A 12,999-nucleotide genomic window follows, 5' to 3' on the forward strand; every position below is an offset into this window, starting at 1 on the left:
ATTGCCTCATTGGGATAGTTTATATTTTTTATTATCATAATATTTATCATGTTATAAGTAACAAAATAATATTAACTTTTTTTTTTGCTCCTTTGGCCACCAGTCTCCACGGGGGAAAGGGGCCTCACGTGACTAATCTGGCTCGGGATACGGTAGTGATGTCCCTGGCCACAAAGGTTTTTATTTTTGACCTCAGAGGGGATCGAACCCGGGCCAGAAGCCTAGGTGAATCCCTCAAGGAAATGCACATTCACCACTTGTGCCACCCATTGTGGTTACAAAATAATATTAACTGAGTAGTAACAAGTAATAAAGAAAAATATTGTATATTTTTATATGAGCAAAGTCAATATTTTCATCATTTATAAGCTATTTCAGTTTTTAATTAAATTTATGGGCAACTAAATAACTTAAAATTTATTGTAGCAATTACAATTAATAAATAATAAAATTAATATGTTATAGTTTATAAATAAAAATATTGAAACAATTTTAATTTAGTTTTACAAAACTGAGAAAATAAAAAATAAAACTGTTATCTTATCTTGCTCTATCTAATTCAATTTGCCTCTCAAGATAAGAGTTATTCATGGTAGACATACTAAGATAAGTGAAATGACAGTGATGATTGTATTATTCTATACTACTAAGAGCATCCCTGGTTGCTTAACCTAGTTGAAGCACCTTAAGAAAAGTGCTAATTTTGGGCAACCGTTACGTTGGAGCAACATGACATGACAGTTCTTATTACTTAAATTTTAGCAATGTTGCTTATTCTATTTCTGCTTGCTTTTTCACTAAAAAAATATATTTCTCTTTTATTAATGACCTTAAATAGTGTCATGATATTAAAATATTATAAAGACATGTGATACAATGAGATCCAATCGATAAAAAATGAAATAAGAAATTGTGATTGGAGTAAAATCTACATAAATTGATTAAATTATATATGACAATTTAGACTCACAAGAATAGTATTTAAACAACCCGACTGCGAATCTGATTAGATTATCATATATTATTTCTTTATCCTGAACTGCGAATCTGATTAGATTATCATATATTATTTCTTTTTTTTTTTGGTCAATGCATATATTATTTCTTTATCCTGATCAAAAGTATTATTGCATTTCTTTGGGCTGATACATATCCACTCTCACATGAACAAAAATGAAACAAAGTAGATGAGAGGATGTGGTCCAACAATCACATGCAAGGCGTTTTAGCAGAAGGACGTCTCAACAACAATTGTTCCTAGTCACGTGACCATTTAATGTGTACATTTATTAAGGATTTTGGGGCCCCATAATCCTCCTTCGCAGCTGCCATTGTATTTTTAAATTAATACTATGATCAATCGCTTTCCAAATGTTGAAACAGATCCGCATAGAATAATATCCCACTTTCCACCATAACCATTTAATTAAAACAATAATATCCCACTCAGCACAACAAAAATGATTTAAGTGATAGTAAGATGTTTCAGTTTTGTTAGAAAATACAAAAATCAAACACTTATTTAAAGAGGTTTATCTAATTTATTCATTAACCTTAAATTGGAATTTAATTTAACTGTTTTGACTATCAATGCTGGTTGTAATTTTCTTCTTCTTCCTTTGAATCCAAAACAATGGTGGTTGTAGGACTTAAAGAAAATGAAATTAAGTATATAATTTACTCAATTTTTTACTTTTTTGTCTCTACTCATCTTCTTTCATTTTATAATCTACCTTTTCAGTTATACAAAACAAATTGTTTGACTCTAGGTGTTCACAACAGGAAGACATTAATCAAAAGAGTTTTGCACTTATCATTCTTTACTTCAAACATGTGTCACTTAAAAAAAAAAACTATTCTTTACTGCCTATTTACACCTAGATTTTAGTATAAAAGTCTTTTTAATAGAAGATTATGTTGTGTGAATAGTAAAAAAAGCAATAACTTCAATTTATGCATTGAACTAGACTCGGCCCAATATGAGGACCAGGCCCCACGGGCCCACGTTCTGTGTGAGAAATACAGGCCTGGCATGATAATGGACCTGACTGACGATCATGTTACTCACTATCCATTCCCAGGTTTCCGGTTCTCCTCACCTACGTCAACGTCTTGTCAGCCATTTACCTAATCAGATCCACAGTCCACAGACTATTAAATATAGCAGAATTATATGAATGGCTTGATTTTGGTTTAAAAAAAAAGAAAGGACTTGTTGCCATTTAGTGAAAAAGCTGAAATATAATATAAAAAAGTGAGATGTAATAATAAATTTTGAAAACTATCATCCATTAAACATTTGTAGTTAAAATAAAAATTTCTAATCCAATTAATAAATAATTGAGTTCTGTAAGTATTTAATCGAGACTTCAATTATGAGGAAAGATTTAGGTTGCCTTACCTCGTCATTATTTGTCGCTCGCTGGGGTTGAGTTTAGGTTAGGGGTTTGATTTGGTTTTTGTGTTCAAAATTCACAAGGAAAATGAATTGAGTTTAGAATTTTAAAATGAAGAAGATGAGGGTTTGAACTCGGTGGCAAAGACCGCAGCTACGGTGACCTTGCTCAAAGGGATTTGAGATGAAGAAGGTGATGAGGAGGATAAAGATGCAAAAGATGAATTTATGGGTTTTGTTTTCCATTAGGATTATGAATTAAATTTAAAAACCTACATTAATCTATCGTAATGACTTACTCACATTTGGGTCACTTTTTCACTTACTCACCTTAAAAGAATCCTACAAAAACTTCATTGAACTTTTTGGTATTTTTTAAGAATTCAACAGTATTAAGTGTTGGCTTAAATATGTTTTAAGCCCATGTATATGAAAGATTTGAACATTTTCTCTATCTCTACCCATAAAAGTTTATTTTTATATTTACCTTCAATACATGAAGAGCATATAAGGAAAAGAATGAGATAAAATTATTTTTTTCATTATTGAAGAATAAAGAAGAGGTTCTAAAAGAACATCAAATAGGATTGATCTCACATCATTGATAGAAGTTAGTAGTCTAAACCAATCTTATTATGTAAAAACTATGAGCTCTCAAGATCCAACTTCTACATGCTTTCATTAATGATTAGGTTAATAGGACTACATGAAATCCTTTGGTCATTACAAGAAGATGTGACATGGAAATGTGAACAGAAATATGAAAATATCCAATAAGGAATTTGAACCCCAACTTTGTTTATTCTAGACAATATCCTTACTACTAGGCTCATTTAAACTGATATTGCTAAATATTCCGTTAAAAATTAAAATGAACATAGTGATAAGGGTATTGCCCATTATGCTATAAGTTAGGGGTTTGAATCCTCCATTAGATATTTTCGAATTTCTCTTCATATTTTCACATCAAAACATGTTGGCTCAACTAATGAGGTGACAAAGGTTTATGTCAGCTCCGTCTTTTAACTGACATCAAAGTTAACGGCAGAGACCAAAACCATCATATTATTTTCACCTTAAGGACTTTTTTCCAAAAAAAATTATAGGGACAAAAACCAAAATACATCAATATTACAGGGGCCTCAAATATATTTACACCTTAAATTTTTGTTTTTGTTTTTTTCTTTTCGAAGTGTTAATAAAACCCTAAACCCTGTTTTTTTTAACAACAAAAATTTAATTTAACGTTGTCTGCAGCAACCTTCGAGCCACCGCCTCCTCGTTGAGGCTCCTCTCCTTAACGCTTCATTCCATTCCATTGCCGAAAATGGTGAAGAAGAGCAAGAGTAAGCAAACTGGATTCCTCTCACTTCGATTCCATCTAGATAATACGAATGTTTGTTTGTTTGTTTCTAATTACTTGAATGAATGAATCTTTGGTCTGTTGCAGAGAGTAAGAGTAAGAGGGTTCCATTGAAGAAGAAGTATAAGATCATAAAGAAGGTGAAGGAGCACAAGAAGAAACAGGCCAAGGAAGCCAAAAAGCTTACTTTGAGTGGCAAGAAGAAGGTTGAGAAGGATCCTGGTATTCCCAATGATTGGCCCTTCAAGGAGCAGGAGCTCAAGGCTCTTGAAGCACGCCGAGCGCGCGCTATTGATGAATTGGAGCAGAAGAAAGCCGACCGCAAAGAAAGGGTAATTTATTTTTCACTCTATCAATGCATTTTTAAAGAAACTTGATTGGTTTTGATTTGTCATGGTTTTTGAAGAATTGAAAGAAAAAAAGGGAATAATTGGACTTGAAGTAGACTTTTTAGTGTAATTGGTTTTATGGACCTTAGGTTTTTTTGTGTCCTTATTTACTTATGATATGAACTATTAGGGTGTGTTTGGATTGCGGTCACGGTCATGGGCCTTCGTATTGCGGAAAATTGTGAACTAACGTGATTGTCGCGGCTGAAATCACGGTTGCGGACCTTGATTTCAAACCATGGAAGGGAAGGGAAATAACCTGGTGCTTTAAAGCCTTATGCCAGGTAAGGTCTAGGGAAGGTCGAACTTGTTGTGGGTCTATTGTAGGTTGCCTTATGCGCTTAGCAGGCATTTGCCAGAGGTTAATTCCTTGATTTGGACCTATGACCTTGCTGTTACATGGTTGTGAACCCTACTGTTGCCCTCAAGGATTGTTTTCAAAGGGGAGGTAGAATGAATATTTAATTTTAGAAGCGAGGGTTGTATGATTTTAGGAAAATGATTGGTTGTGGTTTGTTACGGTTTGTATGCAGTTCTAATGATTTTCATTTTTTTTATATTTTGAAACTTAACTATGTCTAACTCTTGTTTCAGGCTCGAAAAAGGAAATTGGGGTTGCTAGAGGATGATGATAGCTCCAAGGTGGTTGATAGTAATGAAAACACTACTTTTGTGAAGACCAGAGGTGTGTTTTTATTAATGAGCTAAAAAATTGGTTTAGGCCAAATATTTGTTTTTCCTTCACTTTTAGCATTCTTGTATATTTATTGTATTCTTATGTATTCTTTTGCCATAGATACCTCTGATAAGGCCTTTTACAAGGATTTGGTGAAGGTCATTGAAGCCTCTGATGTCATACTAGAGGTCCTTGATGCCCGAGATCCCTTGGGTACCCGTTGTGTTGATATAGAGAAAATGGTGATGAAAATGGGACCTGATAAACATCTTGTGTTGCTTTTAAACAAAATTGGTAACTTATATGCTTACATTTTCCCCTCTTTTCTCCTTTTAGTAATATTTTTATATTTACATTGACTAACCAATAGTGCTCTTGACTTAGATCTTGTCCCTCGAGAAGCTCTCGAGAAGTGGCTCAAATACCTTAGAGAAGAATTGCCTACTGTGGCTTTCAAGTGCAGCACCCAGCAACAAAGATCAAACCTAGGGTGGAAATCTTCTAAAACAGCCAAATCAAGCAATACTTTGCAACTAAGTGATTGTCTTGGAGCTGATACTCTCCTCAAATTGTTGAAGAATTACTCAAGAAGTCATGAGGTAACATATAACAACGATATTTTTTATTCCAAGTAGTGTTTTTTCTTTTAATGTTGTGTTGAAGAAAAAAAGGTATTCCATTATATTCTTACTTTCTATTCTACTGGGTTCTAAACTACATTTAAATCTTTTAAGTTGGAATGTCTCCTTCAAGTGTTATTGCCACCATTGGGGATTTTGCATGTGACTGATTATTTTATTTTCCCCTAAAAACTTGCAGCTTCTCTTCTAGTCTTAGTGCTTATCTGTAAATTGTATTTTTTTAATTCTATGTTTGTTTATTTGATTTGAGATCATTCATTGCCAATCTTTATTTATTTTGCATCCTTCTCTTGACAGATCAAAAAGTCAATCACTGTGGGTTTGGTTGGCCTGCCCAATGTTGGTAAGAGTAGTCTTATTAATAGCTTAAAGAGATGCCATGTTGTCAATGTTGGTGCTACTCCTGGGTTAACAAGATCAATGCAAGAGGTTCAATTGGACAAAAATGTTAAATTGCTGGATTGTCCTGGTGTCGTTATGCTGAAGTCTAAAGAAAATGACAGTTCTACCGCATTAAAGAATTGCAAGAGAATTGAGAAATTAGAGGATCCAATTAGCCCAGGTATTTGAAGGCATTTCTTACTAATTAATCTGCTTATTTAAGTCCTGTGTATTGGAGTAAAACAGTTGAAATGGTTGGTTGAAGCTTTATTTAAATTTAATGTAAATAAAATAGGAAAGCAGATGACCTTGCAACATAAAAGAAATACACTCGTGTCTTTTATGAAAATGTGTAATTTGTGCTATTCTTTGGTAAGTTTGGCTTAAACTTGTTATATGATAACATTATGTCCGTTGCTTCTCTTTAATGTTATGCTCATGGCAGTTTTCAGTTTTCACTAGTTGCTATTGGTCCCATGTTACATAGTTGTTTTTTGTTTTTTTAATATTTTGGCGGATATCTTATCTTCCACACATCCCTCCATTTGTCGAACATAATTTCTTATTTCTTATTAGTTTATAGAAAAACTCAAATTTTAGTTACTAGAGTCCTTCCTCTGTAACCAAAATAAAAAGTAACCAAAAAAGAGTCCTTCCTCCAGACCCTAGAATACTTGAAAGATTCTTTTTGTAGCTTAGTGGAGCTTATCTACTAGAAAAAGTACATATAAGCGCCCATAAGTGCTCTTTGCTCTGCATTCAAATGGGCTCAATATCAAGAAAGAAATCATATCTTTATTGCCTGCTTTCTTATCTTAAACCCTATACTTCAGTTTTCAAGGTAACAATGGCATCACTTGATCCATGTAGCCCTAGAGATTTTGCAATTGGCATGAGAACTGATATCTAATTCTAATAAGTATCATTATTATGGGAAATCTTACAATTGACTGGCCAATTCAAAGTGTAGAATATATTGATTAAATATAGAATCAACTGAACCACAACTAGTGGGAGAAATGCGTTTATTACTTTAGCCAAAATTGTAAGAGTTTGGTTTAGTTCAGGCTTTTCTTTGCAATTATAAATGGAGTTGTCGAGGTCAGTCCGCCTCCTGCAAGAGTTTGAATGTCGGGATGCAAATTCTGTTATCAATTCTCATCTCTTACCCTGTTAGTAGAAAATTATGTAAGATGTAAACTATGGAACTTTTAGGTGTTGAAGTCGAATATGGGATTTCTCTAAGCATGTACCTTTAGATCTCCACAAAAAATGCTACTCTGCCAAAATTTGTTGTTTTAAAATAACATGTTTGTAGCATGCTTCTGTTACTAGATATAAATTGAAGCTCTATATTTTGAAGTCTACTCAAGTGCTTTGAAGTTTGTACCAAACAGTTTTTTTGTATTTATGGGAATTTTAATTTGAAATCCTGTGTCCTTCTTCGTGGACAATGCAGTGAAGGAAATTCTCAAGCTTTGCCCGTCCAGGCTGCTGGTTACTCTTTATAAGATTCCAAGTTTTGATTCTGTTGATGACTTCCTACAGAAGGTCTCAACAGTTAGGGGCAAGCTCAAGAAGGGTGGAATAGTTGACACTGAAGCTGCTGCCAGAATTGTTCTTCATGATTGGAATGAAGGTATACATAATGAAATTTGTTAGAGCATAAACAGAGAGAAAGGGCAAAATGTTTCTTATGATATTGAAAATTAGAAACAACTTGATACTTCATTAACTTGATATAAATGTCTACTTGCATCGTTCAGGTAAAATTCCATATTATACCATGCCCCCAGTGAGGGATCAAGGGGAACTTTCAGAGGCCAAGATAGTTTCAGAGTTTGCTAAAGAGTTTAACATTGATGATGTCTACAATAGTGAAACATCATTTATTGGGAGCCTTAAATCTGCTGACGCCTTCGATCCTGTTGAAGTTCCGTCAAGTGGCCCTCTCAACCTTGATGAGGCGATGCTAGAGGTCTGTTTTTTATGTTGCTGTTTTAAAAACCTTATAAATAGGGAGAAAGTGCTTTGGAAATGACATTGTTTATCTTATTCTTCACTCAGTTTTACCCTTTACAATTTACCAATTAAAACATCTTATCTTCTTACAAGCTATTTTTTTCTTTCTAGGATGATCAGCAAGTTAAACCGTCAGAACAAGAGGATCCTGAGAACATGGCTGACAATGATAGTGATGAAGCTATGGAAGATGATAATGGTGATGCTAGCAAGAACAAGGGGAACAGTGCAGCTAGTAGACAAAATGAGAAATTATATACAGCCGATGGTATACTTAATCCGAAACTTAGGCGAGCAGAGAAGAAGAAAAGGAAAAAGGATAAAAAAGCCACATCAGATCCCATGGATGATGATTATGACTTCAAAGTTGATTACTTCAAAAAGGGATCCACAATGGATGCTGAAGGGAGCAACAATGAGGATGAAGATGATGAACAAGTCAACTCTGAGGTGCCAATGTCTGGTATTCAGGTTGATGAATGATTGGTCACCATTGAATCTTTATTAAGTTTTTTTTTTACTTCATTTTATTTACTATCCAGTATTTCTCAGGCTCGTTTTTTTCTTAGTTTAGTCGTGTTATATAGCATAACTGCTGAAAAAATATATCTATATTCGCTTCTGAACCCAGGAAAGGTGGCAATTTTGAAACACGTATACTAGTCTGTTTTCTTAGGAGAGATATATGAATATTTGTACCAGCTATTTGCTGTTTATTATCTATCTTGCATATAGTTTTCATTATCGTCTAATGGTATTTTTTTTCTGTTAATAATAAAGCAAATTGTGAATGATATGTAACCAAAAAAAAAATTGTGACTGATATTATAGTGTTAAACTATGTGAATATAAATTAAATTTGATGACACAAACATCCAATCATATCTCATTATTTTTCTTTTTTTAATTTTTAAAATTTTAATTTAACTAAGATTTGGCAGATGATAAATTTTTATTGGATGTTTGTGTAAAACTTATTTACTTTAGTAGTATTATATAGTTATTAAACTCAAATCAGAGAAATAAGTTTTTTTTCTTTTTTCACTATCATATATTTTAACCATATAGACTCGCACAATCACATGAATAGTTTTCTATATATACAAATACAAATTCATCTTATCCAACCGTTATTCATCCATAGTGTCCTTTTGTCCTTCCAAACACTGTCCTCTAGCATTTTCTTCGTTTGATTCTAGATAATCTTTTATTTTCCTCACCTTCAGCCATCATATAGAAGTTTCTCATGTAATTTCATGAGGTAATATTATGGATGTCCTTGACCATAGCAGAAGAAACAGCATCAGATTCCAGATAAAATTTAAAGAAGCAACGAATATTGGGTCTTTAGTGGTGAACCATGTTCACATATACACAGTATACACTAAGTCACTAATGGTCCGGTTCCTGTTGGCGCCTTCCACATAACACATTCTTTCTATTGTCAAAGTAGATTCCTTCAAGTAGATCAGAGTCCCCCACTTTCTGCTAAAATCTATCTTTAGTTCTTATATATACATAGGTTTTGTTTTTGTTTTTTTTTAATATAGAGTAAGAAAGAGATATGCTATTTAGTGCACTATGAGAAAACTTAAATACTTGTGCCACTAAGAGAACAATATTAAATATGTAGGTTACCTTATGACATATACTTATGCCAAATAGGGTATATAAATGAATGAAAAGTTTGCACAATACAACTTTTCCCAGGGTAATCCTAGCACATGAATGATGAAAAAAGAATAGTTGAGCGTATCTGATGCTTTATCATGTTTACTTTGAAAAGCAGGATTCCCCTGACCACATTAATATTTAGGGTGGCAATTACAACATACATATATTTTGCAAAATAATTTGTTCATACTCAGATTCCACCAACATCCAGAGAGACATAGTAATAAAATAGAAAGAAATTACAATGAGTTATGTGGTAGGAAAATAAGACAGAGATATGAAGAAAAAGTGAATGGAAGTAAAAAAATTGAGTGTCAATATATCATAGCCCATTTACTTTAGCAGAAATAAGTAAGGCCTCTAGAGAACCAAGGTAATTTTCACCATCTATCTTCTGAATGGAACATGGAGCTAGCAGGAGGGGGAGCAGAATTTCTTCTTATGAGAGAGTGGCAGCCATAAGCTTAGTGGTTCTTGCTGTGGCTTCTCCTCTCTATATCGACCGGAGATCGGAGAGTGAGTTGGAAGATGATGAGCACCCTTTAAATATTGTAATCTGGTTGCCTCTTCTTCTCTTTATCTTGGTTTTGGCCATAACTTTATCAGCTTTCCTGGACAGGAGCTTCACCAGGTTTGATCGTTACTGGATTCATAGGGTTGGTGGTTCTTCTGGTGGCATTCTTTTGATTCTTGTTATTCTCCTTCTTGTTTTGAAGTGTAAAGCGTCTATGTAATGTAAGAACTCAATTGGCATGCTCAAATTGAGTTTTAAGATATGCAACTACTTTTCTTTCTTCTCTGTATGTGAAGAAAAAAAAAACTTCATGATGTTGTGTGATTAATCATCCTTTGTTCAAGATTTCAAAGGTCTAATTTTAATTCATCAAGTGATTTGATTCCTCTTATGAATCATATAGTATGGACACAAGGTAGTCAAATCGAGATACGTATCGTGTATCGCTAGACCCTAATTCCATGTCGCGTATCGTATCGTAACGTGTATCGTAAGATACAGACACAAAAAAAATTAAGTCATAAATTAAATAATATACTAATATATCATATAAATATAGTTCAAAATAATCAAAGATTTAAGTCATAAGTAGAAAAATAGTCTCACAAAGTTCAAGTTCAACCTAATTCCAAGCCATAAGCCAAACTAAAGTACTAAACATCAAAGAGATGAAATTAAATGCTCACTCCCTAATTCCAAGCCATTAAAGGGCTGCTGAAGTTGAACGTGAAACATGAAAGGGCTGTTGAAGTGAAGTTGAACGTGAAAGGGTGAAAGAATCAAAGAAAACATAACTTTTTAGAGCAATTTACTAATTTTTAATGAAATTAAATGCCCACTCCCTAATTTTTCTAGGGGAGTAAGATGAAACGGCATTTGAAAAATTGTTTTTGTATCGTATCGGGATACGTATCGTGCGATACTCATGCGATATGTGCGATACAGGTCACGATACGAACACAAAAAGATACATATATGGGATACATATCGTTTGGTTGATTTTCGTATCATATCGGGATACGTATCGTGCGATACGCACGATACTGACTACCATGTATGGACATGGTTTGCAAGGTTGTTCTTGTGGCTGAAATTCTGATTTTTTTTACTTTTTTTTATATAACCACTGAAGAGATTTGCTAGAGCCAATGCCATAAATTTCGAATGCAATTAACAGTAAATAATATTGAAAATTGGCTTGAATCTCTTCACCAATTAAAAATAGATAAATAGCAGAGCTTAAAACCTTTCCAAAAAAAAAAAACAAAAATGAAAGAAGACATGAACTGAAGTATATATCATAACTGAAGTGGCAAATAGCCATATCCTGTCACAGCTGCTCCCACGAGTGTGATTCTTAGGATAAAGTATATCTATGCTCTTCTGGTTTCTTATCAGGATAAAAGAAAATGCCTCAGTTGCATGGTCATACTTATTGCATGTTTGGATCAATTTTTCTTTTCTTAAATGTAACTATGTAATCCAGAAACTACTTAAAGAAGCTTCCCCAAAAAAAATTGATTTTGACTTTAGAATAAATTGTAGATGGATTCTGCCATCCTAGAAATTGAGATTAATTCCAATGAATTGGGCAAGGTGGTAAAATTCCTAGGTTACGCTTCATATAAATGCCCCTGGTATAAACACCTTGCTCTAGGGTTGTTGAGTGGCTTCAAATTGTTTAATAATGATGAAGATGTGTGTGTATTTCTCTGTGATGTTAAGGGTCAAGATGCAGTAGACTTATATGTTGAGCATTGTGAAGTTTCAAAAGTGAACGTTGGTGAAACCGTGAAAAGGGATTTCAGATTAAAGGGTGTGTAAGGGAAACTGAGGTTGGGAGTTTAACATGTGAGTTAGTGGTTGAGGTAGAAGTACAGATTGAGGTTGAACTACAACAAGCACAGGATGAGGTTTAGGAAAAGACAAAGGAGGGTGAGGAACAAAGAAACCAGGTTGAGGTTGAGGAAGGAGCACATGCTGAGGTTCAGAAGACAAAGGAAGGTGAGGTTGATTCTGATGGTGATTCCTTAGATCCAGACTATGAGGCTGATTCAAGTGAAGAAGATATTTCGAGTCTAGATGATTATGATTATGATGACAGTTGGGAAATTTGCTTTGCCACCTGAAAATCTGAAATTATACAATTCCATGCAAATAGGAGATAAGGGGATAATGGTGAATGGATTTGACAACTAGGCAACAAACTTTTAGGATTTTGACAATGAGGATGGAGATTCTGATGAGTTAATCACTCCAACAGGAAGTAATGCAGACAGTGAAGATGAGAGGACAACGTTTCCAAAGTTCATCAAATCCAATCAAAATGAGGCTGGTGTGAGATTTGAGTTGGGGCAAATTTTCACGACTGCTGAACTTTTTAAAGGTGCAGTGAGGGACTATGCTCTACAGAGTTAAATAAGAATTTTTATTTGGACAAGAATGACAGGAAGAGGATTGTAGTGAAATGTGGGAAGGATGAGAATAATTGTCCTTTTTTACTTGAGGGTATCAAATATGAGAATTTTTTTTTCAGGAATGAGTTTCACAACGCTTTAATCTTCGCTCTCAACGGGTCTCCATTTTGACTTCCCCACATAGAAACCATAAGCTAATTCTGAGAATCATCACGCACCAATCCTATTGTCCCCTTAAGCTGACTAGAGGCGTTAAAAGCACCCTCAACATTGAGGACAAAAAAATCCTTAGCACCAAGAAGCTGTTATGGAATTTGAATATTCACACCTTGTACTATCCTTTAAGAAATTGATAATCTTTAAGGAATGAGTTTCCCGACGCTTTAATCTTCGCTCTCAATGGGTCTCCACCTTGACTCCCCTTCATAGAAACCACAAGCCAATTTTGAGAATCATCACGCACCAATCCCGTTGTCCCCTTAAGGTGACTAGAGGCGTTAAAATCACCCTCAACATTGAGGACAACA

General features: G+C 34.1%; 2 protein-coding genes across 2 annotated transcripts; both read left to right on the plus strand.

The window, feature by feature from the left end:
• Positions 1–3,611: 3,611 nt before the first annotated feature.
• LOC130720511 (guanine nucleotide-binding protein-like NSN1) lies at positions 3,612–8,619 on the plus strand. The gene is made up of 9 exons (XM_057571158.1): positions 3,612–3,741; positions 3,846–4,090; positions 4,742–4,832; positions 4,944–5,117; positions 5,208–5,422; positions 5,762–6,026; positions 7,305–7,484; positions 7,612–7,823; positions 7,979–8,619. Exons 1-9 carry the CDS (start codon positions 3,723–3,725, stop codon positions 8,348–8,350), a joined length of 1,773 nt encoding a protein of 590 aa, XP_057427141.1. The 5' UTR covers positions 3,612–3,722; the 3' UTR covers positions 8,351–8,619.
• Positions 8,620–9,582: 963 nt separating this feature from the next.
• Positions 9,583–10,434, plus strand: LOC130720054 (uncharacterized). Its single transcript, XM_057570636.1, has one exon. It carries the CDS (start codon positions 9,940–9,942, stop codon positions 10,273–10,275), a length of 336 nt encoding a protein of 111 aa, XP_057426619.1. The 5' UTR covers positions 9,583–9,939; the 3' UTR covers positions 10,276–10,434.
• Positions 10,435–12,999: the final 2,565 nt, after the last annotated feature.

The sequence above is a fragment of the Lotus japonicus genome, chromosome 5 (assembly GCF_012489685.1).
Source record: "Lotus japonicus ecotype B-129 chromosome 5, LjGifu_v1.2".
Classification (NCBI taxonomy): domain Eukaryota; kingdom Viridiplantae; phylum Streptophyta; class Magnoliopsida; order Fabales; family Fabaceae; genus Lotus; species Lotus japonicus.